General features: G+C 38.6%; 2 protein-coding genes across 5 annotated transcripts; both read right to left on the reverse strand.

Annotated features, from left to right (window-relative positions):
* Window positions 1-1,175: 1,175 nt before the first annotated feature.
* Ptp4a1 (protein tyrosine phosphatase 4A1) lies at window positions 1,176-7,327 on the reverse strand. 2 transcript variants are annotated; one of them, XM_071613283.1, is made up of 5 exons: window positions 7,105-7,327; window positions 5,952-6,044; window positions 5,415-5,545; window positions 4,835-4,909; window positions 1,176-4,412 (listed from the first exon to the last, which is right to left on the reverse strand). In XM_071613283.1, the coding sequence occupies exons 1-5, from the start codon at window positions 7,207-7,209 to the stop codon at window positions 4,208-4,210; spliced, it is 609 nt and encodes a 202-aa protein (XP_071469384.1). In that variant the 5' UTR covers window positions 7,210-7,327; the 3' UTR covers window positions 1,176-4,207. The 2 variants fall into 2 exon arrangements, with proteins under 2 accessions (XP_071469384.1, XP_027794017.1); XM_027938216.3 differs by having other exon boundaries at window positions 4,297-4,416.
* A 151-nt stretch (window positions 7,328-7,478) lies between these two features.
* Window positions 7,479-11,791, reverse strand: LOC139706027 (uncharacterized). 3 transcript variants are annotated; one of them, XM_071613286.1, is made up of 2 exons: window positions 10,094-11,522; window positions 7,479-7,651 (listed from the first exon to the last, which is right to left on the reverse strand). In XM_071613286.1, exon 1 carries the CDS (start codon window positions 11,313-11,315, stop codon window positions 10,944-10,946), a length of 372 nt encoding a protein of 123 aa, XP_071469387.1. In that variant the 5' UTR covers window positions 11,316-11,522; the 3' UTR covers window positions 7,479-7,651; window positions 10,094-10,943. The 3 variants fall into 3 exon arrangements, with proteins under 3 accessions (XP_071469387.1, XP_071469385.1, XP_071469388.1); XM_071613284.1 differs by having other exon boundaries at window positions 7,479-7,654; XM_071613287.1 differs by lacking the exon at window positions 10,094-11,522 and adding an exon at window positions 11,529-11,791 and having other exon boundaries at window positions 7,501-7,654.
* Between the last annotated feature and the right edge of the window lie 723 nt (window positions 11,792-12,514).

Here is a 12,514-nt window from a genome sequence, read left to right on the forward strand (position 1 = left end):
TGCTTTTTGAATTTTCATAATTTAGTCCTCAGTATGAGGCTGTTAAGTGTCTGCTTGCTACCCATATGCTTTTTTTCCCCTGTGCTCTGCCATTTTTTTTACCACCTCTGTTCTGATAGGTAATCAAAATTACCCAAGTTGGCTAAAATCATATCTAAAGTAAGATTAAATAAGTTCTTATGATAAAAAATTATATATTATATATAAAAAATTACATATATAATTATAGTATATAATTATGTATAGTATGTTTTAGTGCCTGAATTTCATACCCATTTTGGTGCTTGGAAATTTCATCCCCTTGTACTTGATATTTCATTTGTTATGAAGTGTTGCTGTGGATGTACTCTTAACAAATGCTGATGTAGTAGCAATTAATGCTATGTACTTCTGGCTTTCCCCTTAGTAAAGTTTCCTTTGCTGGGTGGCTGTGTGACCAGTTCTGTTCAGTCACCATGAGACATCCCAAAACCCTTTTTGCCTTCCATCTTAACCAGCACTGTTTAGATGTCCCATCAGTTTGGGCTCCTATGACAGATATGAAATTTAAAAGGGAGATAAATATTTTACATGTCAAAAATATTGTTACTGAGACTGCAGAGTTGTTACAATTTATTCTTACTTAAATTTCAAGTTTCTCTGCAAAAAGAAAGGGGGTTTGGGTGGAAAAAATTACAAGAGGGTTTATATAGTCTTTAGGAAGAAATTTTGTCTTTAATGAAAATGAGTGATTTTAATAGTTGAGTTCAAGAACTCATAAAAGCTTTTAACAATTGCTTACACAAGATAGGCACATATTCATATTAGATTGTGTGGTTCAGTGGACCGATTTGAACACAGGATTGAATTCCTGAGTTCTATATCTTATTAGCTAGTCACCTAACTGGAGGGTCATCCTTTGTCTATAAAATTGGTACAACTATTATAGAACATGTTATTGGAAGGATCTCAGATTACAAAAATTATCCAGCAGTAAGATTCTTAATAAATGGTAGTTATAACTATACCAATTAACTGGTATTATTTATCAAATTACAGAATTATGGTCAGTTTTTTCATTTCTCTCCAAATGCATGTTAACTGGCTTAGTTCATTGAAGGTTAATATAATTTTCTATTCTTTTTCTTTTAAGATTCTACTTAAGGCTGGTTATCCCAAAAGGTAATGCGGAAACATTGTGTCAGACACTTTTAAACCAGTCTTTAATTTCAATTCAGGTGTAAGAAAGCACATAAATACAAACATTAATTCAAGGAATCAAGAATGTGGGGTATAAACATGTATGGCAGATACTACTATACTTCATGTACTTTTTAAAACTTCTAAGAATTTGATTACATGTAAAAAAAAAGAAATCATTGCCACGTATATTGCTACTTCCATTTGAAGTATTCTCACCAAATTACATTTCCTGAAACTCAACAGAAAGCATTCTCTAATTTCGATCAGAATTTGGTGATCAGAATTGGCTGACACCATCTTTTATGTTCTCTGCAATACTCTTAAATACCTGGCAAACAGTAGGCTTTTTGTCAAATGAATGACACTGAAAAACAGATCCCCAGAGATTGAGATTTTGGGAACCACAGCATCATTTTGAAGGGGAATGTGATCAGCTGTGATCACATACCAGGATGGGAGGCTGTTAAGGTGTAGGAATAGGAGAGCATTGCCCTAAGTGGGCACTGAGAAAACAAATGAAGGTTGCAGAACACTGCAAAATGAACAGTGGCACCCAATTTCTAGGTTTTCCTCTCACTAAAAGGAGATTGCAGTTTCTCATTATCATTTAGCAATCACATTTCCTACAGTCAACATGGTTCCAATAGACAAGCCTAGGCAACTAGTCACTATATATATATCATCCCACTAAAGATATCCAAACCCAAGTGACCAAATTTTAGAATACCATCTGGTAAACTTCCTGCATTCAAGACCAACTCACAATTCCTTAAAATCTCATTAGACATAAGGGATTGGTTAGGATGTATTACAGGTATTCCTATAACTAGCCATATTTACAAGATACAAAATATTTGATACTGTACAGATGTTTATAAAGTGATTTTTAGCACCAAATATATACAATCAATACTGCAAATTAATTCAACTTTTCAAACTTAACAGATTTTTTTCATTAATCATGATGGCACTTTTTTCTCCCAACAAAAATGAAGTTTGATGGGGCTATGTGGTGATAACATATTATTCAGTAATAGACTACACAAAAATTATCTTTTCATCTAGAATATGCTGTATTTTTTAAAAACAGTATACAAAATAGCTCAGGTAAAATAACTTGCCCCACTCATAGATGATGTAAGATTTGAAGGAGCAGGGCCTAGAGAGGCCTGTTATTCCTTGGCCCTTGCTAATTTAAAAAATGGATATATCCATATTAAGTGTTAGACTGGCATGAAGACAAACAATTCTTGAAAACACAGTGTAATATCACCTTTTTACTCAAATGGAGTTGTTTGCATTTATAAAGACAAGGACATCTGTCCCTTTAAGTGTGTGAAGTATTTCAGATTACTGAAAAAAGATTTAACATTTATTAAGCGCTCATGTGCCAAATACTTGGGTTCAAGTTAATTTCCAAAATCTTTATATAAAGGTATGTATTTGCAAAAAAGAAAAACTGAATCTTGGAAGATAAGCTGCACAAAACCACTAATAATTAGAAGTGAACTTTAAATCAAGGCCTTTCTCTACTATACATGGTTTCTTCTCAGTACACAATACATAAACTGGTTCAAAATTATCTAGACCCTTAAAGAGTTTGTAATGAAAAGTGTTTAGTATTAAACAGTGTTCAGGACCTTAAAACAATTCAGAGATTACCAAAATACTGATTTCATTTACTCCTTCATTTGTTAAAAAAAAAAATGTGGACACATGTTACAAATGGTATTAAGTGAAGTGCAATTCATTGTTTACTACAAATTTTTAACTTTAAGCAAAACAATCTCAGTGATGATAAATGCATTTCATTATTTATTTAGATGTTTAAGCTCTCGCACTAAGTTTTTACAAGCTGGTGAACACTGACAAATTATTTCTCCCACAGAACTATAACCACACATTCCCAGACAGTATAAATATATGGTTGAACTAACATTAATACACATCACCATTTTATCAATTACATAATAAAACAAAATTATCAAGTATCCAAATATTAAGTTACACAGCTCAAAAGGCATATAAAATATTAGATGTCTGCTCAATTCATCAGCAGAAACCCACTTTTTTCTTTTTTTGCAAGAGGTTGGGAATAAAAGAAAAAAAAAATCACACTTCAAACAAAAAGTTGGTAAACAACTTCTGATAATTATGAAAAAAAACCAAGAATTTCAGAAACTTTATGATTAAGAATTGTTTTACCTACAATAACAGAGCATCTCTACCTTTTAAAAAAATATTTACTAAATTAAAGAGCATATATTCTACAGGTTCTGCACGAGACAAAGGCAACATTTTACTAAAAATATTTAATAGCCCCCTCCCATTCTTTTTTTCAGGCCCTCCCTGTTAAGTTGCACCTCAGAGTGCAAACATTAAATTAACTGTAAGGCTTTTTTTTTGTCTGGAGACTTAAAGACATGTGCTTCTGTAAAAACTTAGGTTTTCAAAATGGAGGTTTCCCATAACAGCAAAAATAAAGACTTATAGAAAGATATTAAATAAAAATAATTGCTGTAAGACTTGGTAAAAGGAAAAAAAACAAAAACAAAAAATCCCAATAGGTAAAAGCAAACCTGATGTATACTGGTATGAATGTGGGAGATGTAAACATAAAAAGAGCAGGCAAATAATCATATAGGGCCTACAATGTTTGAAATGACTGAAGGAATAAATCACATAAGGTCTAGAGTGTTCTTAGTTCCTGGAATTTTGGTTTTGTATGATACTAAAAATATACAAGTATTGTGCTGGGTATTTTGGCACCTAATCTTTCTAAATTTCTTATGTAAGATTCTGGCATGGAAATAGATTTAAAGACATTAACTCAATACTGCATGATTTCAGGAAAGGTCAACTGGTACAAATGATAAGCACATTTTAAATTGTGAACAGCAAGAATCTTTTGCTAAGTGTCCAAACAGGTTGATCATAACCCAAACATAGAGGTTGAAATTCTGTCAAGCTTGTGGCCTGGTAAAACTGCTCTCCAATACTCCTATGGAAGCTTCATCAGACTTATTCACCACGCCAACATGTTGGCTGATATATACGACAAATTAGGTCCCGTCTTAAGTTCCACTTCCAAGGCAATAGCATCAGGCGCCCGAGTTTTATTGAATGCAACAGTTGTTTCTATGACCATTGGAGTCTTTGAAGCGCAGCCGCATTTTAGGACGATACTTCTCCAAATACAAAAGTTGCTTGCTGTTAAAGGCTCCACGCCGCTTTCTGGAAGGAAAGGACAAACTAATTTTACAGTGATAGAGATTGCTTCTGGAGGCAAGGAAGACAATTACAAAGGCCATGAAGGAATGTTTTAGAGCATTTATACATTGCTTCAGATCGTTATTTTATTTAGCTATTGTCAACTGAGCTGTTGAGACTCATGTATTCTTAACTATATCTAATTATACTTCAATAAAATATGTATCAACAATAGCATATTCAATCAGTAATTTAAAGCAAAATAATAATTCAAATGATGCTGCTGGATTAGAATCTTAGTAGTATGAGCATCTGCATGGACTATAAAGAAGGGGATATTATTATCTTAAAAAAAAGATAAAAATCACAAGGGCAATTTATAATACATTTAAAACTTACTGACACCTTCAACAAGGAAATAAAGACAGATTTCACAACTTACTGTCTTATGAATTGTACTGCATCTTCATATTTCATTCCGCCTTCAATCAATGCCAGGGCAACAAGCACTGGAGCTCTAGAAAGGTTAAGAATTTTAATCAGTCAAAATTTCAAAATCAAGTCCTGAAGTATAATTATCCATCATCATATTTAAGTTATACCTATATGTTACATGTTGACTTCATGATTAAAAAAAAAAAAAAAAAAAAAAAACTGAGCTGGGCATGGTGCCACATGTCTGTAATCCCAGCGGTTCAGGAGGATGAGACAAGAGGATGGTGAGTTCAAAGCCAGTCTCCACAACTTGGAGAGGCACTAAGCAACTCAGTGAGACCCTGTCTCTAAATAAAATATAAAATAGGGCTGGTGATGTGTTTGAGAGCCCTAAATTAAATTCCCAGTACCCTCTCTCCCCAAAAATACAAAAAACAATTGCCCAAGCTGGCCTTCAACTTGTGATCCTTCTGTCTCAGTCTCAAGCAATGAGATTTTAGGTGTGCCCCACTATACCCGGCAAATACCAGTGTTTTTATATATCAATATAGATGTTTCTCTGGAACCAAATGAAGAATTGCTCTTACCTCCCAAGGCCTGCAACACAATGAACAGCAATACAACAACCAGGTTCTTCACGAAACTTAATTTTTACAAGACTTAACCAGTCATCGACAATTTGGTTGGACGGTGGTGCACCATCATCAAAAGGCCAATCCTAAGTCAAAAGAATGTTTAAATATATTAGATCTTAAAGATTAATCACATGTTTTATTAACTCCCATTGTCAATGAAATGTAACTAAATGCTGAATCATTATAAAATTTTTTATTTTTTTTTTAGTTATCAGTGGACACAGCATCTTTGTTTGTATGTGGTGCTGAGGATCGAACCCGGGCCGCATGTATGCCAGGCGAGCGCGCTACCTCTTGAACCACATCCCCAGCCCTATAAAAATTTTTTAGTTACTTCATACCTTTGCTTAGATTTCACCTTTATATTTGAAATTTTTATTGCATAAAATCTTACAAAACTTTTAAAATTAGGCTTCTTGAGGTCTGTGGTTTATCTGAATAAAACTTGTAGCACATTATCTTAAACACACAGGAACTATTAATACTTACAAGAACATGGATGCCTTCTTTCTCCACAAGAGTAGTGTCATAGGTTGCTTCACATACTCTTACTATTGTGGTAACACCATACTTCTTAAGTTCCTGGATAAAATATACATTAAAAAAAATCCTAATGAGATCTTCATAACTGTATTACTGTTACTCATCATTTGCCATTTTGATAATTTCTGATCACTGAGAATGCTGGTTAACAGAACATCATGAAGAGAACAGTAGAACCTCCTATCTATGTTTAACATGGAACTAAATCAGCCTTACAAGTATATGCAAAAACTCTTAAATCCTGAGAATAGTTTTTAAAAATACCCTTATCATTTAATACAACAGCTTTTAAAATACATTACTACTCATTATAATTCTCCTAACATTACAAAAACATGTAAGTGGTATTTTCCTATGATCTGAGTGGCCTATTTGCTGTTTTTGTACACCTATAGATATCTATGAAACAAAATGTGTATGTCCAGATAAATTACCCAGCATTATATTCCTTCCTTCCTAGTAAAAACAATCTGATGCTGAGACAGGTATTAAACAGGATTGACCACAAAACTGCCATCAGAAAGCAGCAGAATCAGTAGCTTCTAAGCATCAAGTGGGGCCCAAGACAACCTATATGGTTATAGCATGAGGCTAAGAGGACATATGAAAAAAAAAAAAAAAAAATCCAAACATGGCAGCCTTCCCCTATAAAATTACTTACAAGAAAAGTGAGGACTACACTATTATAGTTTTTTTCTTTTTTGCAGTACAATGAATTGAATGTAGGGGTGTTTATCACTGAGCTACATCCTTAGTCCTTTTTATTTTTACTATTGAGACAGTCTCACTAAGTTGCCCAGGCTGGCCTCAAACTTGTGATCCTCTTGCCTCAATCTCCCAAATCATTGGAATTACAGGTGTATACCATTTGTGCCGGGTTTATCTACACATAGGCGAACCTGAAGAACTATTCATTTATGAGTTCTAAATTAAGTATATTCTTTCTCAAAAATTTTATAGCAATTTATCCCAAACTAATGATATTTCATTTCTGGGAACTGGAACCATAGGTATGCCATCTCATCTTAAAAAACAGTACACAAAAATCCCACTATTAAGCTACAATCAATTTAAGACATCATAATGTATTAAATCTTACCTCTATAAATTTGTTTAAGGTTGCATTGGTTGGATTGTGTGTAATAAGAAATCTCATGTTCTTGTATGTGACTTCCACAGGAGCAGGGCGGTTCATTCGAGCCATGTTAATTTAGTTAAAAAACACTCAATAGGGTTATGAAAGAATTTAAAAAATTGAATACAGAAATGATGCAAAGTAACTGAAGTCTACTTCAATATACTCCACTTGATATTCTCAGTGCTTTGAGTATGAAGTTGGGAGTAATGGGAAATGAAATGAACCTCCTAACAAGAAGCAGCAATTCTTCAATCCAGTAATACTGAGGCAATAGAAAGGAAGTGCACTGAGGTTTACCCCATCCAGGTCAGAACTCCTGTAAAATGCTCGGTGGATTTTCAATTCAATACGTCTGTGTTCAGGTTAACCACTCTTATGGGGGCTTCTTGGTGGAGTAGTAATGAATTTCTACAGTTCACTTGTCTGCATAGAGGTCGTGCTGTGCCTGGCAGTAATCTCCACTGCCCTTCAGAAACTCCATAAATGTGTGACCAAGAACACCACAGAACTGCTGTTTAAAAGAAAAGGAAAGAAAGAAAGAAAAAGTTATTTTCCAATTCAGAAGAAACATGTTACACTTTTATAGCATTTAAGTGTACAGCTATCTTTTCAAATTAGAGCCAAAGGTATCTTTTTAACTTTTAATTGAATCAAATGTAAACCAATAAGCCTAAAACAAGCACTCATAAACCCTTTAGAATGAAATTACTTATTACAAAGATTCCTTGAAATCATTAGTTATACTTGGCAAAATTTCTTTATATATATTCTTCTGTTAATTATTCCTCAATATTTGACTGTTTTAATTCTTATGACCTATATGTACAACTTCTTATATTGATTTGTCCAACTAAAGATTTTATAAGACATTTTTTTAAAAATATATTTTTTTTTAGTTGTAGATGTACACAATACATTTATTTTATTTTTATGTGGTGCTGAGGATCGAAACCAGTGCCTCATACATGTGAGATGAGCACTCTACCACAGAGCCACAACCCCAGCCCTAGTAAGATATTTTTGAAAGGGGTGAGGTGGAGATGTCAATTGTATGGACCATTCTACATATATAAAAACTTCTTTATGTAATTATTTCTCAATAATTGCCCTTGAAGATTTAGTTCTTAAATGTGAAAAAAATCTGAAGTCACACCTATATTTTCCTTTTGTGCTATCATTTCTTCCTCTTTAAGTTTCAAAATACACTGAAGTAAAAATAAAATCAGAGATAGTTCACACACAGCTCACATTACTCTGTCTAGAATAAAATTAACTGGCTCTTATAAATAAAACTTATCTATTCCTCTAATCAATATACCCTTTTCTTAAGAGAAAGGGGACTTGTTTTCAAAGTTTTTCCACACACATTATCTCATTTTATCTTAACAACCTCATGGACTTCTCATTTCCATTATGTCAACAATATGTCAGATTGTAGGAAAATAATTCTTGGGAAGTTAATTGTGAAGTATCAAAATGTTTCCCTTTTGTATTTATAAACTATTCATAATGTTAATACTTTCTTGTATTTTAAAACCAAAAATTCCCTTAGCTGGCCTAAACCTCGAATCTAATTCAGAGACAAAAGAGGTAGGTACCAGTGGGAGTAGTAGAAAGGACCTTAGAGTTTCTCCGTAGGTCTCAAAGCAAGATAATGTTTATTTTTCACGCAAGTTCTCTTTTAAATCAGGTTTATACCAGTATCAAAATCAAATGAATACTCAACAGGATATTTTCAGAATATGTACATAATGTTAATGTTAGTTTAATATGTACATAATGTTAATGTTAGTTTATTAAGTAAAGAATGGAATAAGGAAAATGTTAATAACAAGCTAACAAGAGCTCTAAATGAGAGCCACTGACCCAAACAAAATGTATTAAAGAGTAATTTACCTCAACAAAACCTTGTAACAGTAACAAAAATGGCTCAAATTATCTTTCCATGCTTAAATTGAAATATTTAAAAGGCTTAAAATTAAATGGAAGTGTCTACTTCCATACTCAGTTATACCTTTAAATAGAGCCCGTGCTAATTTACTACAGCTAAATTTCAAAGAATTCATGTGATCACAAAAAAGAAAAAGTTAAAGAACTAGTTTATTTTTCTGTAAAACAAAGGATTTAGCATAAGGAGTCATGTTTATTAAAAATTCCCAAAGTTTTGTTTGGTAACCCAGGGATGCTCTACCTCTACGCTAGATTACCCCAGCCCTTTAGGATCTTGCTAATTTGCTCAAACTACCCTTGAATTTGCCATCCTCCTGCCTCAGGTTCCAGAGCCCCTGAGATCACAGGTGTGTATCACCATGCCTAGTCCAAGACTGTTCTAATAAGTCTTTGGAGGTTACTTCACCTATTTGCCAGCTGGTTTAAGAAAAAATTGTCTAAATTACCAAGGAAGACATCACCATTACAATGAACACAGACTGTAGTAATCTAATTTCACCTTAAGTCCTAAATAATTAGATATAATAGGAGCATTCTGGCACTTTTCAGATAATACACAATGAATTAAAGACCTCTGTAAAGCTTTTAAGAAGTTTCAAAGAAAGTGGGAAAAACAATATAGAATTCATTTCCTGTACTGGTTATTCTTACTGTGGAGCCACCCAGTGGCTGGGGGGACACTTCAATTAAAGCAGGTGACCACAGTCATCTTTCTATTCAGCCCAAGACATCCCCCTATTCTCAATTTCCTCCTCACAGGGAAAACAAACAAACAAACCAAAAAAACCTATCCATGATTGTCAGTTTAGAAACACAAAGGGATATCTTCCACATTTCAGTTGCATTCAATCTAATATACATGAGGGAGAAGAGAGCAGTTTTTGTAGAGAAGCTTAAGTCAGATTGCAGAATCAAGTCAATCTATAGAACCAACCGCTTTGCCAAAAGACTATGGTTTCAGGTATCACACCTAATAAAGCGTGTATAAAATGCCACTTACTTTTGAATCTACTTTTCGGGTTTTCAACTGATTAACTAGCATCAAACAAAACACACATAAAGAGAATAACAGGAAGCACTCTCACGAATCTGGATCTCAAGCCGATCGAGGATTCCAACTGCAGTATAAAAACTTAATACTCTTGGAATTGTATCGAGTTCCGTCGACAGAATATAAACTTTAGAATTCTGGCTCTGGTTGGCTACTGTTGCCACAAGCCAAAAGGAGTCACCCACACATTACAAGCAAGGACTTCAAGAACAATTCTAAGTAGTATCCGATTAAAAGGCGCCATCCAGGGCCCTTTCAAGATTGGCAGGAAAAATGCGTGCTGGTGCCCAGCCCGGGGCGCCTTCGCTTCAGTAGCCCTGGCACTTTCCAAAGTGCTCAGACCCAGGTCATTTATCTTGACGAGTGGCCCAGAGAAAGGGCAAGACTCGACTTGTTCCAATTATCCAGGGCCTGAGGGTGGGACGTTAAATCCGGAACAGCTCGAATTACCAGGTGGAGACCGGAGAAGGCAGGGCGGGGCGGGGCGCCGGTGTCCTCACCTAACTGAGCCGGGCCCGGGAACCAGGGAAGCTCCCGGAATGCCCCTGATGGCCGCCACTCGACGCACGCGGCGGTGCGCGCCCGGGCCCGCCCGCTCGCCTCGCCCCTTCTCCGCGCCGCAATCACGGGTTCGCGCCGCGCCTGACTGAAGGCGCGGGCGCCGAGGCCATTTTGTCTGAGGTTCTGGTCCCGGCCTCGCACCATGGGGGTGGCTGCCCCACGCTCCTGTCCCGCGCCAGACCCCGAGCTCCGACAACTCTGGGCCGAGACCGTTACCAGCCGCGCTGGGCCGTCCCGCCTATCCCACTCCGGCCCGGATCTGGTGGCGACCCCGCCGCCACCGCGCCCTCCCCGTATCCGGCTCCGCAGTGACACGCGCAGCCCTCGCCCCACCCCGGGCCACGTCTCCCGCTAGAGTGCGGCCACTCTCCTTAAGCTTAACAAAGGGACCCCGTGAGCCACGGAACCCACTGAGCCTGAACCCGGCGCGCCAGGCCCCAGGGCCGAGGGCAGGGGCGGCGGTCACAAAACGGCTTTTGTGCCACCCCGCCCGTCCCGCTGCGGCAGTCGAAACTGCCTCCGCCTGCCGCGCTGGTGAGGCCGCAAGGTCCCAACAGCCCGGGGCTCGGCGGGGACGTGGAAGTCGATGCTTCAGGCGGCCAACCGCCATACCGCAGCCCCACGGGCCCGGCGTTGGTTTCCCAGTAGCCGGTCGTTACCGGCCGACCACGGGATCGTAACCCGCTAGCTCACTAGGGACCAACCCAGCCACAACCTGGGACCGCGGGAAGCTAAGTCAGGGCCCTGAACAAAGGCAAAGGCGGGATGGGGGGGACGCTCGCTGATTCCCAGTCCCGGAGGCGGCGGCGCGACGACTACTCACAGGAATATGTTTACTCATTGAAGATTGTGGCCTAATCATACAGCCGGTCCCGAGGCGGCGGCGATACAAGCGGCGGCGGTGGCGGCGGCTGCAGGGCAGGGGGTGGCGGTGGTCGTCGCGGGGCGGCGGCGGCGGTGGCGATGCAGGCGGCGGCGGGCGCACCAGGCTACCATGCAGTGAGCGGCTCCGAGGAGAGCGCGTCGCCTAGCCGGCCCGCAGCCGCAGGAGCCAATACGCGAGCCGAGGCGCCCTTGCGTCACAAGCCCTCCCTTTTATAACCGGAGCTACGTGCGCACCTCCTGCCACCAATCGCGGCCCGGGATCCTGGGCCTTGAGCTGAGGAGCGGGGGCGAGTGCACGCCCCCGCCGTGGACGTCACCTCACGGCGGCCGCCACCGGTGTGAACCGGTTGATGAATGGCGAAATGCTGGAATCCGAGCATCCTCTTCGCGGGGGAGGGAAAGGGAAGGGGAGAAACTTGGAGGATGCTGGAAGCTTGGTGAAGTGTAGGGACCCGGCTAGGGAAGATTCCAATCACGCAATTACAAGGAATCAAGAGACAACCCTGTTTCTCATCATTAAAACCAGCTAGGAGTGTCACATGGGAGGCTTGAAGTTTGCCTCAAACTTAAAATACTGTCTCTGTAGGTTGCAGTCGCGTTTCAAGTCTCAACCCTGCTTTCCTCTGGATCTAAGTCACAACCACAGTCATATTTGCCAAAGGTTTACCTTGGCACCTGCGCTCCTAGGATGTCCGTCATCAAATAATATTTATGTCGCATGACCGCTGTACCCAGTGACTCAACAGCCGGAATGCCATGGCCCTAGGCATGTTCCGGAAGAATTGTTGTCGCCAGAGGCACTTTCAAGGGGGCGGGGTGGGGGAGGAGAAACTTATCTTCACGGAACTACCTAGTCCAACGCGGGGACTGTTTCTTTTGATGCCAATAAAGCCCTATGCTCCATATATATATATATTTATATAT

This window comes from Marmota flaviventris, chromosome 6 (genome assembly GCF_047511675.1).
Source record: "Marmota flaviventris isolate mMarFla1 chromosome 6, mMarFla1.hap1, whole genome shotgun sequence".
Lineage (NCBI taxonomy): Eukaryota > Metazoa > Chordata > Mammalia > Rodentia > Sciuridae > Marmota > Marmota flaviventris.